Source organism: Eptatretus burgeri, chromosome 7, assembly GCF_056783735.1.
Source record: "Eptatretus burgeri isolate ZD-2024b chromosome 7, Ebu_testis_v1, whole genome shotgun sequence".
NCBI classification, from domain to species: Eukaryota; Metazoa; Chordata; class Myxini; order Myxiniformes; family Myxinidae; genus Eptatretus; species Eptatretus burgeri.
The window spans coordinates 95,294,021-95,315,388 of record NC_140967.1 but is presented as its reverse complement, the minus strand read 5'-3'; the positions used below and the strand labels follow the sequence as shown (position 1 = coordinate 95,315,388).

Here is a 21,368-nt window from a genome sequence, read left to right as displayed (position 1 = left end):
GGAGCCACATGGAGGAACAATGAACAGGAGCAGGATTTTGCTCTGCTCGTCAGAGAAACTTTAAGCTGCCCTACCTTTCATTTGTGTCGTTCTGTCTTCTGTGTACAAGTAAATGATTTGCGTGCACGAGATATAACTTGGAGAAATAGCAAAGACCTTGTGTCATTCCTTGCTGAACTGATTTTTCGTTAACCAACGGCAACTAATCTGCACGTAACCCAGATAAGGGGTGTAGAGCGACCCCCTTGAGGGGTGACTCTTTTGCATTTCGTTCCCTTGGGACAGGGGGAACGTGAGGTTCGGGCACGAATTTTGGGGAAAAAAAGTTTGTTCAGGGTACCATTGATAGCTCACCTACTCTTCATGAAGGACGCCATGAGATCTTTAACGTCCATCACCTTATGCTGGCAGACAGGACGCCCACTTTAACGTCCATCCTAAGGACACATTGGTGAATCACCCCTACTTGTGTAGGATGACAGTTTATAGCTGAGTCGAGATTTGAACCCAGGTTGGACAGCTTAGAGGGGAGTGAGTGTTCCTCTTGGCTATCCTGCAATCCCACAATCATCAAAAAGTAGTTTATTTTCTGTAAATACATTGACTCTGTTCTATTTTATGCAGGTGTTGTTCATGATAAATCGTTGAGCTCACATAAAGTTGACTTTTGGTCGCAATTGCAAGGATTTACCGCTCACCAATCATTGTGACTCACAGTGAGAAGGTCATTTGAACCATTGGAACCAGATGTGTTGTCCACAAGACGGCGGTCTCCTCGGGTTAACCTGAGACGGTCCCTTCGTGTAGGTGCCTGGAATGTCTTATCCCTAAGAGATGGAGATGGGTCAGGCAACTGCCTGGGGGATGGCCAGACGGAGGCCCCAGAAGTGCCGGCAGAAAGTGGACGCAGTGGCACGCTGTGGTGCATGCTCCCAATGTATGTATGTATGTATGTATGCATGCATGTATGAACTGTGGCACATAATGCTGTTCAGGATCATCGATTTGATTTTTGGGAACTTGTTGAGATCCCACTCATGGCAATATCCTGGGTAGTCCAGAGTTTGCTCTTCCCAGCAGACGGCGGTAGTCAGGCATGAATCTGGAATGGCCTACTTTGTCAAATGGTACGATGAGATATTTATTGTTCGCCAGCAAATCCAAGTGGACAAGTCACCCAGCTTAACATCTCTCTGAAGGATATTGCAATAATTGATTGCATGGAAGTCACTATAGAGTGACAGGTTATAGTCAAATGAGGAATATAACGCTCACTAAACAGTTCAAAGGTGATTGCTACCTCTGAACTCCCTGCCAGCCGGAGGCCCAATGTTACCTCCTCCCCCCTACAAGCTCCATCGTTCATTGCCCATCATTATCTACGGTGACAGCCTTTGTTTCCTCCTCTATTTGAACGTGTGACATCTTTGTCTGAACAATGTGGCCACATATTTGACATTGTATACTGCTCACCTGGCATCCTAACCTGGTGACTCGACCTTCTCAGCTGGGCTTTCATCCTCATTGATTTTGGGCACGTTGGCTCCCTTGAGCACTGCTGTGGCTGGAAAGCATTGTTGCCATCTTATCCTTGTGAACTCCCTGAACAAATTATGTGGAAGTGGTTAAGTTTTATGATGTGGTGCATATCGGTGGTCCAAGTCTCATACGTATACTGGATAGCGGAAGTGAGCCAACTACAGCTTTGTAGACTGATAGTTTTGTCTTGGTTGTGATGCGTCTCTTTATTTCAAACCTTTTCATGAAGCTTGCCAATGGATATCCTGACTCGGTGAGCCGAAGAGCAATCTATTCATCATTATTGGACATCATGGGACAATAGGCCACGAGGATAGGTAAATGTATCAACAGCATTCATGATGGAGCTATCGATGCTCATAAACGAGAAGCGTATCGGGTTTCTCTGGGCCTGGTTACCCTCGCCGAAGGAGAGGGTATTGCATTTGTGTCCGTTTGTTTGTTTGTCTGTTTGTTTGTTTGTCCACACTGAACTTTCGTATTTTTCTCCGCAACTACTTGCCGAATTGAGACGAAATTTTCAACATTGGTGCGACTACTCATTTAGAATGTTGTAATGATAATTATGACGTCATAGGTCACTTGATTGGTGGCCATGTTGGAAAAACGGAAAAAAAACTTTGGACTTCTGTGTCTCTGAAACCACACCAAGGAAAAAACTTGAAAATTGGCACATAGCAAGTACTCCTCATGGGGGGAATGAGAATAATTTTCTTGTGATGTCATCAGTGCCTTTGTTATGACGTCATAATTGCATATATAGAATGCTACATCCGATCAGTATGAAAAAATTTTGAGGGTCATCTCGGGATAAAATGGTCCAAAATTTTTTTGATGATGTCATCAGTCGCATGATTTGACACCCATATTGTTTTTCTTTGTTTTTTTTAACCTTCAAAAATCTTCTCTGAAATGGCTGAACCAGTCATCACTGCCGCCATTTCTAAAGTGGCAGTTCTAATTGTCTCTTATTAATTACATTACACCAGTACACAAAGACCACACAAAATACACCACACAACAACCACACAAAACAAGTCCTCACGAGGGTCTGCAATCTCTGATTGCTCTTTTTCTTGTTGGTTTTGCATTGACTGGGCCATGTCGCATGCAAACATTCATCTTTGACTCCAAACAGTTGCTTGTGCATGGCAGTGGCCACACCATGGAGATTGTGTCAGCTCGCAAGCTAAATTAGGGTGAGGGAATCCAAGATCAAGGCTCATGGAAGAGCAAGCCAAGAGGACAAAACAAGCAAGGGAATGTAGGAACAGGAAAGGGAGAGAGACAGAGACAGAATCTCTGATTATATTCTTGTTAAGGTGAACATTTAATTTCTCTGGCCATTCTTAGAAGAGCTGCTTCAGCACCAGCGAGTCTGGGAGTTTGCTCAGGCAAACTGGCCATCTCTCTGCAAGACTGGTCTCCCATATCTACTGCCCCTGATATTAACTCGCCTGATAATTCATCCACAGAATCCTGCTCTCCTACGCACAGATTAATCCCATCTCGTCTTCAGTTATTCTACCCTTCCTCCCACCCATGGAATACTGAATCCTGTAGTAAGGCAGTTGCTTTGAAACAACTTGCCTTCTCCTCCTGGAAAGCAAATCCGACCAAAGATAAAATCACAGTGCATTCCAAAAGACCCGCAACCAGTGCGTGTCCACTCTCAGGAGTGCCATAAAACAATATCTGTCCAATCTCACGATTGAACTTTCAAACTTGTCTCCCTCCTCTAAAACCTGGAAGTGCCTTATCAAGTCTGTCTCTGGTGTATGCTCCCCTTCCCATCCCTTCCCTCACTTCAAATGGCATCACAGCTGACTCTGCTCGTGAGAAGGCTGAATGCCTCAGTTCTGTGTTTGTTTCCAAATGTTGTCTCCCTAACCCCACACTCTTGGTACACACCTTTCCCTGTCATACCCAACTGCTTCTGGTCTCTATGTCTTTCATACCCAACCCTCTTACTCGTACATGCGGTCACCTGCTTGTGCAAGTAAGAGGGTTGGGTTGGGTTAGTTTAGGTTCATTGAGGTAGAAAAGATCTTCAGGCGGGATGGAGGATGGCATGAGATGGTGGTGTATCGCCTCCTTGAAGCCACGAAGGAAAGAACGCGATTGAACTTTGGTGTGCTGGCATGATCCAGCAAGTGCGTGAACTATACACAAGACACCTGCAAAAGGCTGGCCACTGCTGAATCCCTATCACCATACCTAGACAAGATATGCTCATTGACTTACAACATGAGGTTCAATGTCGGCAAGTGACACACTCTCACACTATCTCTCCACAAGGGTCAGCGATCCAATTATCAAATTCACTTCTTTGGCTAGCCTAAAACTCCTTGTCCTCACGATCAACCATAACTTTTCATGAGAGGATCATCTTACTAGGCTGTCAGCAAAGGCAAGTCATCATCTGCGTCGTTTACATAGAGCTAAGGCTTTCCTTCCTGAGCCACACTGAACTCAACACGGTGTTACAAGGCTTTTTCAAACGGAACTCCATAGAGTATGACTTCTCACTGTGGGCTGCTTCTGCTTCCCACCTTGCTTCTTTTGGGGTGGTTAAAAACAAGACCTTCCACACCATTGGCATCTCAAAGTAGGAGCTGAATTCACTTGACCTGTCACAATCTCCCACTCGTGGAAGTTTGGTTTGCTCTATTTTATACAAGCTATACATTTGGTCTTGCTCTTCCTGCCCTCTCCTGTGCATCTCCCCATCCCAAGTCACATGCTCTTCTCGAGAAACTCTCATCTGATCACCTCCCAAAGTCCAGACTGGTTGCCCACCTGCATTTATTCATTCCTTTGTTCTCCCAATCATGGAATTGTCTCATGCCCATTGTCTCATCATCCTCACTTGTAATTTTTCAAATATGCTGCCTATCACTACCTCATGTGCACATCCCTGCACATCCATTATCTCTACTTACACACACTGATTGATCTTTCCAATTCTGTTGCTATCAAGCCATTGTTACTCATTGTTGAATTCGTCCGACTTTCCTTCCTTGTATGTCCACCCACTCCACCGCACCCCACCCCCATTCCCTTCGGTAGTTTATGAACCTGCTGCCTCTTGTCATTCAGCTCCTCCCTGAGCTGAGACCCTTGTATAAACAACCTATGAATTGAAAATCTTGGGAGCACAGCCTTGTGGAATGTTCAGGTCATCAGCATAGGTACATTCAGGTACTGCAGGCCATAGACCGCAGCTGAGATAATCTACAGCCATCTTGATTTTGTTTTTCAGCTGGAACCCGGTTGTGCAAGGCCGAGGAAGTGAAGTTGTCTCAACATACATTTTTTTCTCACTTAAATTCGACTCTTCCACACTTTCCTCACATCTCTACATTCCCCAAGTCCAGTTGCAATTGATATAAGCAATGAAGCAGCACCTGTGGATACACTTGAAGCTGTAGTTGCAAACCTCAGCACTCAGGAAATGTGGTCTTTTGGTGGCTCAAGTAAGCAGGAAGCATCCAATGTATGTGGACTTCAAGAAAACCTTCAAGAAAGGTGTTGTGATTCGTGAACAAAATGTGGAGCTCTGCTTCGGCCTTTGTAGATTCCATTAAGACTCGTATGACAGTGTAATTAGATGGTCACTGGAAACTTTATGCCATAGTTGGCTGTCCAGACAAGTTTGTCATCTCAATTCAACAATTTCATGATAGGACAATGGAAAGGATCATAGATAGAGTAGGGAGCTTTAAAAAAAAAAAAAACCTTGTTCCAGTCTCAAATGGAATCAAGCATGGCTGAGTTCTTACACCATTTGTCTTCAGCATCCTATTTGTGGTCAAGCTACGACACCTTTTCAGGTATCCGCATTCACTTCACAACTAATGGCAAACTTTATAGAATGTGATCCTAGACATTGGTCTTAGAGGCAACAGTTCATGAGCTTTTATTTTCAGGTAATTGTGGTCTTGTTGCCCATATGCAAGATGTCAAATCCATAATGGATCGCTTTGTAGATGTATTTATATTATATGGCCTCACTATCAGTCTGAAGACTGAAATAATCACAACACCTTACTCGAGTCGACGGTGTCACGGTTGGTGTGTCCACTCTGAGTCTGGGCTGAGTTTGTGAGATTGGTCGTTCGAATCCTGGCCAAGTCATACCGAAGACTTTGGAAATGGCATGTGCTGTTTCCTTGCCCGATGCTCGGTATTTAAAAAGGACAGAGTACAGACGAACTGCCATCGGTTTACTATAATTGTGTATATTTGATGGGACTAATGGCCACCTCAAGTGTTGAAGTAACTTGGAAGCAAGCCGTGAGTAGTGCATAAACAAGACGAGGTGAAGCAGAAAATTACAACAGGACTCGCTCAGTTTCTTCAAAGTTCGAATATGAAACTTTAATACTGACGTCTTCAGCCAGATTTCAAACCCACAAAGCTTTGGGTTGCGTGACCAATGTCTTCACAATTTGGACGAAAATCACGTCCTTAATTTTTGAATAAGATGAACAGCTGTGATCGGGATGTTAAACAGCCCTCCTGTACTCTTCCAATGGATACAAACCATTTTGGTGTTCCAACTCCCAACGCTGTGTTATCGCTATTCCTTCGGAGTACCTCCATTATCCATCCATGACAGGTTTTCATTATAATTTTGTTTCTTCATTTCACTGCGACTTGTTCAAGTATGGAAAGAATGCTTCCAACGAATTGGGTGAAATAAATAATTAATGAAGCGGTGATTTGCAGATATTTCAGGTTTGTGTGATTTCTAGGGGCAGTGTACTTTAACCTCGTGTGATCAATGCAATCACTGTTTTGTTTTTAATCAAAGCACAAATGACCTTTTGCGCAGCTTTCCTTTGCCGGTGATCTCTTTCACTTCTCCAATCCAACTGTGTCGAAATCAAGAATGCGGCGCAGTTTGTCTCACCAGCTGAGGCTGGATAAAGATCCCAGGGTAAGTTTAGAAAATGTGAACCCACAGCATGTCATGCAGAGCACCCTGGACGTAAGCAAATTGGCTACGTTATGAGTTGTTTATTTTGTTTCGTGAACAGTGAATCGGTGAGTAGAATGATCCTCCCAGGAAGTTATCGATAACCTCAATATGCGATCATGTACAAAGATGCTTCCTATTCTGCAGATTATCTCATGACTTAGATTTTTGTCCAAGTAAATGAAACAACATTTATTGCAACAATCAAAATCTTAGTTCTTCCACAAAAAACAATGGATTGATGTATACTATTGAAACTTTATAAAAAAAAAAATTTGGCCAAGTTAACCATACCACCATACTTTTTTTGGTTTATATGGAACTGAATTACTAGTTACCACTGCCATTGAAGGTGAACGGAGGTTATCCTTTCACCCCTGTTTGTCTGTTTTCTGTGAGCAGGTTATCTCAAAAAAGTTTTGGACAGATTCAGCCAAAATTTGGTGGATAGGTTAGATGCGTGACAAATACAAATTGATTAGATTTTGATGAAGATCCAGATACGAGAATTTTTTTTTAATTTTTGAAGCGATTCTTCACAATTGAGAGATGAGGCCAAAAACGAGATTCAACCATGCTGTCCATTTTATGCCACTGGTAACCGCGATGGTTTGATTACGCCTTTTATAATCCAAGCATTTTTCTAAATGTTTTCCAATTTTTAAAGCACCCTGCTAAAGCCTTTCAAGTTCCAAATCAATCAATTTTTTATTGTACGTATAACTCACAAAGAAAGCTGTAACAGAGATTAAATTACAGGAAAGACAATTGGAACAAATTGAAGAGGATAATCTCAGTGGTGTTATGGTTTGAGAGTCTGGGAGATCGGCGGTTCGAACCCCTGCCGAGGTATACCAAAGACTTAAAAGACTATCACCAAATCAATGCAGGAAGTGCCATTATGCCCATCCAGCCTGCACAATCGTGCCAACATGTTAGTACTCTCCCATCCCCACTACTTTCCAAACACCTATCTAACTTAATTTTTAAACCATCCACTGACTCTACTGCCACTACCCTTGCAGGGAGACAATTCCATGTATTCACCATTGTCTCACTAAAAAAAACTTCTTCCTAACTTTTCTTTACTCTTACTACTATCCTTGCGACTGTCACTACTGTCCTAAATCTCCTCTTATTTACTCTTAACCTGCAGTGCCTTGTTCTGTCATCCATTCTGCAGAAAATACTCCTATGCACTTATTTTCTCTTTACCCTTCATGATAATAAACATCTCCATCATATCCCCTCGTAACCATCTCCTCTCAATTATATGAAGACTCTTTTCTTTCAACCGCTCCTCGTAGCTGAGTCTAGCGAGGTGGGTAATCAATGTAGTAGCCCTGTGCCGTCCTCTCTCGATGGCAACTACATCCATTCTCAGATGTGGTGACCCAAGCTCTACAGAATAATATAGATGAGGCCTCACTACATTCTGATACCATGTTAACACTACCTCTTTTGATTTATAATTTATCCTGCTATGAATACAACCTAAAACTCTGTTAGCTTTACCCAGAGTTACCTGGCAATGTGCTCTCTGCTCACCCCCACCCCACCTCCTCACCCCTCCCCGTATCTATGACCACCCTTAGATCATTCTATTGTGTGACATGCTCTAAAAAATACCCCTTGCATTATTGGTTCACGAGTCAGTAAGTGACCACTATATTCGTTATGGGTGTGTGTCTGTCTGTCTGTCTGTCTGTCTGTCCCGAGCATAGCTCCGTGGGTTGTGATCCAATCTTGATAAAATTTGGGTGGGAGGTTTATATCATGATCTAGTTGTGTTTTCCTGAGACTGGTCGCGCTGCGCCCATTATGGGTGGAGCCACGCCCAAAAAACATGTGTTTATAGGGGGTAGCCGGTTTCAAGTTACATCTTCTCCGAGGGGGTTTGTCGAATCTGGCAGGGGTTTCGGTATTTGGTTAGCCCAAAGGCACCTGCATAGCCCCACGGAGCTCGATTTTTCATTTTCATCCCAAGGTCAAGGTCACAAGGTCACGAACTTAGAAAATGTCAAAAAAAATCAATAAATTGGGCATCGAGCTCCTCGGGTTTTCAACTGTTTCGAATGAAAGTTGGTATGCAAGTAGTGCTCTTTGAGTACTACAACTTTCATCATTTACGTTTTTCCCGATTCCCACCAGTTTGCCCGTGGCGTCCCCTCGAAGGTCAAAAAATAAAAAAGGCGAACCGTGTACATTGCTCGTGAACCATCACCGTCTCCAGACTTGTATAATCTCTATTTTTATTATTATTACCCATCCCCATTGACATCTTACATTTATTTATTTTAAACTACATCTGCCAATCATTTGCCAAATTTATTAAAGTTCCTTCACTTCCTGATAAATTGAGAATAAGTAACATGCATTGATAAAAGAACTAGGAAGGGATGCAAAAACGAGGAATGGGACGAGGAAATTCTTCCTTAATTGCCTTGCTGAGTGTGGAGAGAAACGAAGGCATCGTCATGACGACGACATCTTTGGTACCCAGAATGCTCTGGGAAGTGATGTCACATAACGACTCTGCACATTTGTTTGTTTGTTTGCGTGCAGGTATCACAAAAAGTTATGGACGGATTGGGACGAAACTTGGTGGGCAGGTTGAGTGTGTGACAAGGAAGAATTGATTAGATTTTTGTGAAGATCTGGATCCAGATCTGGACACGATAAAAAAAAAATTCTTGTCATTCTTCACTATTGAGAGATGGGGCCAAAGACGATATATAGCATGATATTTCAAAAAGTTGTGGACGAGTTATGACAAAACTTGGTGGATGAGTTGGTTCGATGACAAGAACAAGCCGATGACATTTTAATTCAGGTCAGGATTCCTAGCGGAGAAATGTGCTCTCCCAAATGCTGTTCTTGTTTTATTCCTGTGTCTGACAGAAAGTTGCCGAAGTTGTGCACTTGCCTTTGAGTTGTCTGGTCTTAGTTCAATTCCTGATCCGACTATACATTGTCGGATTGGTACTTCACAAGCAGGGCGTTGCACAAGCATCACAAAGTGCACCGTCCCTTGAATGGAAATGAAGCCGTGAGTCCTCTCACTGAGCATTAGTTGGTGGACGTTAAAGATCCGAACGTGAAATTTGGGATGGGTAGGCAAAAATTGAAACGAATTGCAAATTTCCCCGCACTATAAACAAATTCCAAATTCCTTCCCAAATCGACTTCAGTCGAATGTCAGGAGTGACCAGCTCGTTACTGAAAGACTTGGGCCAAAACCCTTTTCTGTCTGACCCCACAAGGAGGTGGGAATAATTGGAGACGTTAAAAGGTAGTATTTGTTGTATATTATTTTCTTACTGTGGAATTGGAGTGACGTGTTGCATGAGCTTTCATGCGATATACACTTGAAACACGTACCACAACTCGGACGAGTACAAGGTGAGACCAAATGAAAGACATCATGGATTTGAATGCAATTCCCAAGGTTTATTCAGTCAATCGTAACAATGAGGATATTTGGAAATAATAAAATAAATGCACATAAATAATAAAATAAAAGTAAATAATAACAATGACGATAACAAAGAAGGATTTTAATCTTTTCAAAAGTTTACAAATAAAATGAATGTTCTTAAAATTCATGTCAAATCCGACTACTTCTATTTTCAATGGATGAAATCAACGGGATGTTCACCGAAGTATGTGAACCACTACGGGAAACATTCAGGGTGTTAACCCTTCGTCGAAGCAAAATATGGAAACGGGATAGGGGAGAAGGTTGGTATAGGGTGTGTGTGTGTGTGTGTGTGTGTGTGTGTGTGTGTGTGTGTGTGTGTGTGTGTGTGTGTGTGTGTGTGTGTGTGTGTGTGTGTGTGTGTGTGTCGGATCTGTATATGGAACCAGGGTGCTCTTGGGGTGGGGATGATTCCTTTTGAAACTTCATAAAAGGGACGGTCAGTGTTCAGGAATTAAAACGTTGATGTATGGTATGGATGACCTAATGATGGCGCGTTTATAATTGGGACTGAAAGCTTTTATTCTGTCTTCAGGCAATAATGTGTTCGTCAAAATATGAACAACATTCTTTGGAGATGTATTTGTCACGGACACCTTGTTCACAGCAACCAATAAATTTGCCTCTGCACTCTCTCCAACCGCCGGATGCAGCATGTGGCTGTGGGATTCCATCAGTTTTTGCAAGGATGCGCGATGCCACAGATGTGATGTTCCCGGTAGGTTAGAGCAGGAATTAGAAACTTAGCCAGGAGTGGAGGGGACAGCTCACCTACTCTTCATGAAAGACACCGTGGGATCTGTAATGTCCACCAACTAAGGCTGGTATATGGGATGTCCAGTTTAACGTCCATCCAAGGGTCGGCACGCACACTGATAAATCACCCAGCCCGCAAGACACCACGCCGACAGTTTGTAACTGGGTCAAGATTCAAACCCAGGAGAGACAGTTCAGAGGTGAGTGTGCGTACCACGAGGCCATCCTACCCGACCATTCGCCATCACAACTCATACATTAAAGATAAATTTTTAACATGAAAAGTCGATTACAGGACAACCATGAATTATAATTATCCTCAAGACTGTAAAAATAAATGTCCATTACCATTGGCCTCCTCATCTATTTCATTGCGTTTCAATAGTATCTTGAGCATGGCATATTATTCAACCAAATACCTGATGTGCAGTTGATGGGATTTGATGAATAGTCACACCTGTCATGCCAGAAATAGTAATTGCTTCATTTTCATAGCATCGTAGGAGATGAACCATTCAAATTAAAACTGACATCAATGACATTTATCTAAATCGTGCAGATTCATATCTGTCCTGAGCGAGAATAAGATGTATTTTCATTTGAGAATCCAAACACAAAATGCTCAGCTTTCATAGGAGATATCTTTGTGCAGTGTGGGATGAAATTATAGCTTTGAGATAGAATAAAAATTATTCATAACTTTTTCACTGAAGGCAGAAATTGAAAAAAATATAATATATTTTGATGGCAGAAGCAGAAATCAAATCGTTGTGGCCTTCCATTTATGGAAGTTTTTCTTGTGACTAGCAAATTTATATCATCAATTTCGTAATAACATTCAAAACTACAACGGCACTCGGGAGAGTGCATACTTCCACCAGGCTGAACAGTTTACGTTTTGGATACCACTGATAGGCCGGATCTCGATCCGAACCTGAACCAAAATCGAATCTGCTTGTTCTTGTCACTGAGTCAACTCATCCACCAAGTTTGGTCCTAACTAGTCCACAACTTTTTGAAATATCTGCTATATACTGTATATCATTTTTGGCCCCATCTCTCAATAGTGAGAAATCACTGAAAATATTTTTTTTAAATTCAAGTATCCGGATCCAGACATGCACTAAAATCGAATCAATTCGTCCTTGTTACACACCCAACCTGTCCACCAAGTTTCATCTGAATCCGTCCACAACTTAGCGAGATATCATACTATATATAGTTTTTGGCCCTATCTCTTAATTGTGAAGAATCACTTTAAAAACTAGGGCGGCACTTGTAGAACACAGATTCTCACCTCGCGCTTTCATTCTGAACAAAAATACCATCATTAACTGAGCATGCTACTATTACGACCCACTGCTAATATGGCCCACATACCCGTATCATCCATGCATCCTATTATGTCACATAGTTTCTTGGCATGGGTTTTGAACATCATCAATTTAATTCTTCACTAATATCCGGTCATACATCAGATATACGAAGTCTCAGATCTTTGGGAAAAAGATTTCAACTCGATCAACTATGGCTGGAACACCGATGACGTCATCATTATCACGCTATATACCCCATGGGGAGTTGATGACGTATGCCAAGTTTCAATTTTTTTTTCATTGAGCAATTTCAGATAAAATGATGTCCAAATTTTTCCCTTTAATCCAATATGGCTGCCATACCATGTGACCTATGACATCATAGTTTGCAATAAAATATTCCACATGGGGAGCCCCTCCTGGGTTTAAAGTTTTGCGTCAATCAGACAAGTGGTTACACAGAAAACCATTTTGGGATAAGGAATTCAATTAAACCAATTATTGCTGGAATACCACTTCACCGATGACGTCGTCATTATCACCCCATATATAACCCACGGGGAGTTGATGATATGCCAAGTTTCAAAAAATTTTGTTGAGCGGTTTTGGAGAAAATGATGTCCAAATGCTTTCCTTCAATGCAAAATGGGTGCCATACCATGTGACTTCTGACATCAGATTTAGCATATAATGTTCTCTCTGGGGAGTCCCTCCTATGTTTAATATTTTGCATTGATCGGACAAGCGGTTACAGAGAATATTTGTTTTAAAAACGATGACACACACACACACACACACACACACACACACACACACACACACACACACACACACACACACACACACACACACACACACACACACACACGTTACAATAGTCTCACATCAGGGCGGTACAAAAAAAAAGTTCTTGTATCCATATCCACATCCGGATCTTCACCAAAATCGAATCGATTTGTGTTTCTCACATATCAAATCTGCCCACCGAGTTTCGTCCGAATCTGTCCATAACTTTTTTGAGATATCCTGCTCACAGACAGACAAACAAACAAACAGAGGTGAAAACATAACCTCCGTCCACCTTCGGTGGCGAAGGTAATAAAAACTGAAATAATCTTAGCTCTTGCCGAAATTCAAATTGAAGCAGTTGCTTCCAGAGGACATGTTAAATGTCCTATTTGTCTGTGAGATGTGTGACAGTGCTGCTTATGGAGACAACCTCAAAGTGTGCTCAAACCAAGTGTCTCTTCGTCATTTTAGATGAGCATTTAAGAGTCAACCACAAAATGCAGGGTTGTACACGAAAGCAGGTGAGGCAGTTCAGTTCATTTCAGTTTAATTACCTCATTGGATAGCGATATTAATTTTAAATAGAATCTCAGGGATATTATTATTATTATTATTATTATTATTATTATTATTATTCCTCACTGAAGGTCATTAGTGAGCCACCTGGGTTTATCTGACATTCTTACACTGGCACGTTCATTCCCTCTTAAACTAAACTTGATTTACAGAAAGAGAAGAGGGCGAAGGAATAAGAAGGATGGGGGGAGTTGGAAAGAGGGGAAGAAAAAGGCAATGGAAGTTGTGAGATGATGTGAGTGAACCCGGTGGGAAGGGGCATAGACGAGAGAAGGAGAGGTGTCAATGTTCCGACGTTTCTGCGTCATATTTACATGGTTAACATGCATTGATGATGAAGGTAAACATTGTGAATCTTCTTTGAATTGCATGCAGGTGAAGATGGTGAAACAGCAAGAAGGTTTTTCACGTGAGAAGCGAGGATACAAAACTCTACAAGATATCCATACAAACATGAAAGACCCACTGTTTCACAAACAGTGGTACCTGGTACCGCAGATCGATTTAAATATTTTCTTTTGTGGTGTTTATGTGTTTGTTTGTGCATTTGTGCGTGACTCTTTCACGGCCGAACCGTAGCACCTGGAGGCCCCAAATTTTGGGTTAGGTATTTACCACTTCACCCATGGTTTAATACCACTTCACCCATGGTTTAATACCACTTCACCGATGACGTCGTCATTATCACCCCAAATAACCCACGGGGAGTTGATGATATGCCAAGTTTCAAATTTTTTTGTTGAGCGGTTTTGGAGAAAATGATGTCCAAACGCTTTCCTTCAATGTAAAATGCGTGCCATACCATGTGACTTCTGATATCAGATTTAGCATGTAATGTTCTCTCTGGGGAGTCCCTCCTATGTTTAATATTTTGCATTGATCGGACAAGCGGTTACAGAGAAAAACGTTTTTTAAAATGAAGATACACGCACACACACACACACACACACACACACACACACACACACACACACACACACACACACACACACACACACACATCTCGTTTTTCACACACAACTGTTCCTAACAATTCTATCACACATGCAAATAGAAACACAAACACATAATAAAAAAAATATAAATAATAAATAACACACACACACACACACACTAATTCAAATATTCACAAACACACACACACTAATACAAATATTCACAAACACAAACAACACTCACAAAAACACTCACATACACACACACACACTAATACAAATATTCACAAACACAAACAACACTCACAAAAACACTCACAAACACACACACACACACACACACACTAATACAAATATTCACAAACACAAACAACACTCACAAAAACACTCAAACACACACACACACACACACACACACACACACACAAACACACACACACATCTCGTTTTTCACACACAACTATTCCTAACAATTCCATCACTCATGCAAATACAAACACAAACACATAATAAAAGAATAAAAATAATAAATAACACACACACACACACGCACACACACACACACACACACTATTACAAATATTCACAAACACAACACTCACAAAAAACACTCACAAACACACACACACACACACACACACACACACACACACACCCACTAATACAAATATTCACAAACACAAACAACACTCAAAAACACACACACACAAACACACACACACACACACATCTCGTTTTTCACACACAACTGTTCCTAACAATTCTATCACACACACAAAAACAAACACAAACACATAATAAAAATAAATAAAACACACACACACACACACGAATACAAATATTCACAAACACAAACAACACACAAAAACACACACACTTTCCCGACCGCATGGATCATCAGCTGGGCACCGTTCTTCCACAAGGTTTCAATCCTTTCGGCTCAGAACCTCTCGAAACGGCAGATCCACAACCCTGGTCGCAGGTCCACATCAGTAGATCCACAACCTCGGCTCAGTTGCGTCCAGGCAGTCAGTCAATACACAAGAATCAAATAAATCCATAAGAAACATATAAATATCGAAGAAACAGTGCAGTGCATTTTCCACCAAAAGATAATGACAAAACACACACGCAGACGGATGCTTCTCCTTTTTGTAGGAGATGTCTTGAACCTTATTCGTCATGGTAGATTTATAGATTCGATCATTGTTTGAACTAGGGTCCTTTAATAGAACTGGCTGAGTGAGGCAGGTTGAAGCAGTGACCCAAGCACCCAGCTTCTCTTGATTGTAAACGATGATGGTCTGCACAACTGGCAGAGCCACAGCCCATGAGCCAATCTGGCTATAGTGAGAATGGCCATGAGTCATTCAAAAGATTTCTTGCAGGATATTTGCTAAAAATGCCCAACAGTCTCACCTGCGATTGCTAATTCAGAAAACTATAATGTGTTTGTGGTTGGTAGTTGGGTCTCGCAGGATATGTGGGGCATTCAAAAAGTTTAATAAAGGAGACACAATTGTCCAAGACAAAACATAAAAGGTTCAATGAGGTGTATTTATAAATAAATATATTTTTACTAATTACATGTACTCGTATATATTTTTAAAAATAGACAAAATATTGGGATTTCTTGGAAAATTGTGAGTTGCTTGTTCATTTAACCTTTTGGATAGCCCTCGTCGCTCAGAGCTGGCGTACTTGCCTCTGAGCTGTCTCATCCCAGATGGATTCCTGACTCTTCTATAAAACTGTCAACCTGGCGTCATTACAGCCGTTGAATTGCATCAATGAGTGTTCTTTCCTTTAGAAGAATGTTCCCGACGATGATTCCATAATACCTTGAGAAATAGTACGTTCCCTGGCCAAAATCCCAAAGCCTTCCCAGAATGTACTGCTAGGAAGAGCAATATCAAACCACCATCAAAGGGCGGAGGAGCTCCTTGTGAGCCAACGGCCATCCATATCTAGTGTCCAACTGTGTCTGCGGACGTCCTCCTGCAGTTGGGTCACTTCTTATTAGGAGGTTGGTGGCAGGATTTGCACTCCGGCCACCGTAAAACCCTTCATTCCGCAAAACGTAAAAACGCAAAAAAATCTGAAAACCCACTTCTTGGGAGTACCTCCTGCGCAGCTTCCCTTCGCAGGGCAGCTCACCGGATGACGGGATTGGGGCAAAGCCTTCGGGACCCCCAATCTTTGATGATAGGAGGGAAACCACGGGGTAACATCCCTGGGTCAGATTGCGGGAGAGTGTGTCGGAGTGGTGCTGAGGTGTCGTCCACCAGACGGCGGTCTCCTTGGGTTAACCTGAGGCGGTCCCTTCGGGTGGCTGCCTGGAATGTCCTATCCCTAAGAGAGGATGATCACCTGTCTCTGTTATCATCTGAGCTCAAGCGTTTGGACATCGGGATTGCAGCTCTCTCTGAGGTTCGGAGACCGGATTGCGGCGAGATAATGGTGGGTGGTTACACCTACTATTGGTCTGGTCGCTCTGATGGTTACCATACCCAAGGAGTTGCTGTAGCCGTGTCCAATAAGCTGACCCCAATGATAATTGAGGTAACACCGGTCAACGAGCGTATTATGAGATTAAGGATTCATCACTCCTTGGGTGTCATTTCCCTGGTCTCTGTTTATGCTCCGACTGAGGCGAGTGATCTTACCGTGAAGGATGCATTCTACGCCACACTCGAGTCTGTGGTTGATCAGTGCCGCAGACGAGATACACTTCTAGTCTTGGGGGATTTCAATCCATCGACTGGAACTGATAGGGACGGTTATGAGACATGTGTTGGTCCCCATGGGTCAGGAACTATGAACCAGAATAGCACTAAGTTCCTTGACTTTGCAAGAAGTCATGGACTTAGGGTGGCTGGTTCATGGTTTCAGCGCCCACAAGCTCATCGCTGGACTTGGTATTCCAACACTGGCAGTGTGGCAAAGGAGATTGACCATGTCCTCATTGACGATCGTTGGAGGATGATCCAGAACTGCAGGGTCTACCGGAGTGCTCAGTTCCTCAATACTGACCACAGGCTTGTTGTAGCAACTCTAAAGCTGCACCTTAAATCCTGGAGAATGGTACTATCCCAGCCTAGGCTGGATGTTGCCAAGCTCAGGGATGAGAGAGTAGCTGAGGAGTTTGCGAACAGGCTGAGTGGACACTTGGGGGGTCTGGGTGCTTTGGGGGGTCCTGAAGAGTTGTGGAGCGCCTTCAAGACCACCGTCCTTGATGTTGCCGTTGGATGCCTTGGAGCTCACCGCAGGGCATAGAAGAATTTTGTTTCTCAAGGGACACTGGATACCATTGACCAGAGTCGCAGGGCCAGGCTGAATGGCAGAGCTGAGCTGTTCAGGGAGCTGAGGCGTAAAACTGTACGTGCACTGAGGGTGGACAAGGAGGTCTATGTGCGAGGAATCTGTGAGGGGGTAGAGCATCACCTGTGGACAGGTGATTCTTGTCCCGTTTACAGGGGAATTCGCACATTACGTTCATCCAAGCCCATCCCTCGGAGCACTGCAGTTCGAGCAGAGAGTGGTAGGCTCTTGACAGAGGAGTCTGAAGTGAAGGCCGGCTGGGCCGGTTACTTTGAGCGGTTGTACCAGGCTGATCCCCCAGCTGTCGAGTTGGACATCAAGGGTGTTACAATCCCTGTTGCTGACCCTCGAATCAACTGTGGTCCACCTTCGCTTGTGGAAACACGGGCTGCGGTGAACCGGTTGAAATGGGGCAAAGCTCCAGGGATCTGTGGCATCCATGCTGAACTTCTCAAGGCTGGTGGAAATGCTGCACTTGTGTTGTTGCATGCAGTTTTGTGCTCTGCCTGGAACGCAGGCATCATCCCAACTGACTGGAAGAGGGGCCTTGTTGTTCCTCTCTGGAAAGGGAAGGGTGATCGCCAAGACTGCAACTACCGAGGGGTGACGCTGCTCTCAGTGCCGGGCAAGGTCTTTGCTCGGATAATTCTTGATAGGGTTCGCCACCATCTGCTTGAGCACCAGCGTCCAGAGCAGTCAGGCTTTACACCAAAGAGGTCAACGATTGACCGTATCCTTGCACTTCGTGTCCTCATCGAACGCAGACGAGAGTTTCGGCAGGGGCTGCTTGCAGCCTATGTTGATCTCTGTAAAGCGTTCGATTCAGTGAATTGGGATGCCCTCTGGAGGATTCTTGGTCTTCGTGGGGTGCCACCAAAACTGAGCGATCTGATGTCTGAACTCTACTCTGGTACTGAGAGTGCTGTGAAGTGTGGTGGTACCATCTCTGACTTATTTCCAGTTGTTACTGGAGTTCGTCAGGGATGTGTACTTGCCCCCACACTTTTCAGCACTTGTATGGACTGGATTTTAGGGAGGATGTCAGAGAGATCAAGTTGCGGTGCATCGTTTGGAAATGTCAAGATATCGGACCTTGATTTTGCAGATGATGCAGTCATCTTTGTGGAAACTTTAGACATCCTCTTGGGGGCCCCCGAGGTGCTGAATGAGGAGTCGGAGCCGTTGGGATTACGGGTTTCTTGGGTCAAAACTAAGATCCAGGCTTTCAATGACATCTTGGATGCTGCTGTCCTGTCTGTGTCTGTTTGTGGTGAGGATGTTGAGGTCGTGGAGAGATTCACTTACCTTGGCAGTGATATTCATGTCTCTGCTGGCTGCGAGTCAGAGGTCAATAGACGTCTGGGTCGGGCCTGGGGAGTCATGGATTCACTGGATCATGGGGTGTGGTGCTGCCGGTACCTGTGCGGGAGGACGAAAGTCCGAGTCTTCAGGTCCTTGGTACTTCCAGTCTTGCTCTATGGGTGCGAGACTTGGACTCTGACCAAGGATCTGAGACGGAGACTTAATTCCTTTGGTACCAGGTCTCTTCGGAGAATCCTTGGCTATCGCTGGTCGGATTTTGTGTCCAACGAGCGGTTGCTGAGAGAGACTCGGATGAGATTTGTTACCTGCATAGTCCGTGAGCGTCAGTTGCGGCTGTATGGACATGTGGCTCGTTTTCATGACGCTGATCCTGCTCACCAGATTCTCTCAGCGAGGGAGTCTCATGAGTGGAGGAGGCCAGTGGGCCGACCACGTGCCTCATGGTTGCAGCAGGTTGACCATCATTTCAAGGAGATGGGGATGGGCCTGGCATCTGCCTGGGGGATGGCCAGACGGAGGCCCCTGGAGTACCGGCGGAAAGTGGACGCAGCGACGCGCTGTTCTGGCACATGCTCCCATACCTGACCTGAGTGTAGTCTCTGATAGCTTCGGCAGCTCCAACATTCCTGAAAGAGGAGGCTGCATTTACAGGACAATAGCAGTTGCTCTTGAAATAACCGACTTGAACAATCGAGAGTGCCTTTTTGTTCACCTGTCAGGTGAACACGGGTCAAGCAGATGGAAAGCCGGGACTGGATCTGAACGTGGAAGAGGCCTGGAAACTTGGCTTCACTGGCCGAGGTATCGTCATCGCGATCATGGATGATGGTGAGACACCTTCGTTTATACACACAGGCCTTCTATAAAAGTTATTTATGCCATGGCAGCTTAATTATGTTTATAATTCACGAAAAATTGTCATGTCATACATTTCAAAGGCAACTTTTCAATTGTTTACCAAATTAACGTGAAACAGTTGGAATGCTTTAAGGACGTCAATGTCTGTCATTGCTAAAAAATGCTGACAACTGTTTAACATATAGTGTTGAAAAATCATCACATGAGTTTGATTAATGTAATCTGGGTTATATCCTCAAAAGGGTGACATTTAACTACAAACTGTCTTCTTCTGCAATAGCTTTATTTAATAGCATGCCAGCCTTCAGATGGGGGACGTAAATCCAAGCTGTACAACCCGCATGTCGGTCACAGACATGTAAAGGTCTCACGTCATCTTTCGAAAAGAATCAGCATTTGTACGACAGATACTTGGATAGGTTCCTTGCTAATGAGTACAGGTGTACAGCCATTCGGTATCAGGTGGTTAAAGTCTCGTCTCTTGATTTAACTTGCGTGGGTTCATTTCCCAGGCTGTTGAGATGCACAAGTGTGGAAGTGAGTGCTTGTGGTTTACACTAAATATTGGCTAAAGAGTCATAGATAGTGCAGGCAAGGCTGTGTGATCCGACGTGTTTGATTGGTTGAGGATTAGCTCTTCCTTGCAGGAGTTGGAAGCGCTGGGTGTGGATTTGGCATGGTCTTGATGATCCAAACAGCCTTCTCCGATGCTTAAGTTTCCTCGCTTATTTAAACTGAACGTTATACGCTATGTTCACCTTCGATCACTAGTGATGTGCATTGTGTTACAGGTATCGACTACCTCCACCCAGATTTGTTGGCGAACTATGTACGTATAAAAACATTTCTCCAAGCAGTTTGTGTAGGGGCCACATAAAAACGTTGGAACGTCAAATGATATTTCCATGATCCATTTTCATTGCCCTAGTAAATTCTGTCCCATGACATCATTCGAGCCAAGCTTTGCAGATCCCATTGAGAACAAATGCTGCATAATCTTGCGATTTTTTTTTTTTTTAATCAAAATGGAATGCAGATTCACAGCAGTAGGAAGAACGAGGAGGATCTTGGCAATGATTGGAGTGGTGATATAATTGTCCCATCTGTTGCTGGACTTTAAAGGATCCCAGGGCACCTTTTGTAAACAGAAGGCCATTGTTTACCGTCATCCTGGCAACATCCCGAAAGCAAATTTTTTTGTTTTGGTGTAATTACTCTGAAACAAGGACTGGCAGGATGGCTTAGAGGTAACGAGGACTCACACTCGCCTTTGAGCTGTCTCGCCTGGGTTAGGGTTAGGGTTAAGGTTAGTAAGCTGTCACCCTGGTGTTTCGCATTGTTTGCATCGTCCTTTGGAAGGAAGTTAAGCCAGGTATCCCCTCCGCCAGCACTGCTTGTGGTGAACGTTAAAGATCCCTCAACGTCTTTCACAAAGAGTAGGTGAGTTGGCGCCGCAACCATGAACAAAATACCAAATTGATTGCTGGGAAGGTTCT

At 43.5% G+C, this 21,368-nt stretch overlaps 1 protein-coding gene across 1 annotated transcript in view; it reads left to right on the top strand.

The window, feature by feature from the left end:
- The window catches only part of PCSK2 (proprotein convertase subtilisin/kexin type 2), a 73,067-nt gene that overhangs the window by 15,995 nt on the left and 35,704 nt on the right, over nt 1–21,368 (top strand). The window contains exons 2-5 of the mRNA XM_085889686.1: nt 6,377–6,481; nt 13,811–13,924; nt 19,734–19,842; nt 20,664–20,701. Of these exons, the coding sequence (XP_085745812.1) occupies nt 6,377–6,481; nt 13,811–13,924; nt 19,734–19,842; nt 20,664–20,701 (366 nt within the window). The remainder of the gene's footprint in view (nt 1–6,376; nt 6,482–13,810; nt 13,925–19,733; nt 19,843–20,663; nt 20,702–21,368) is intronic.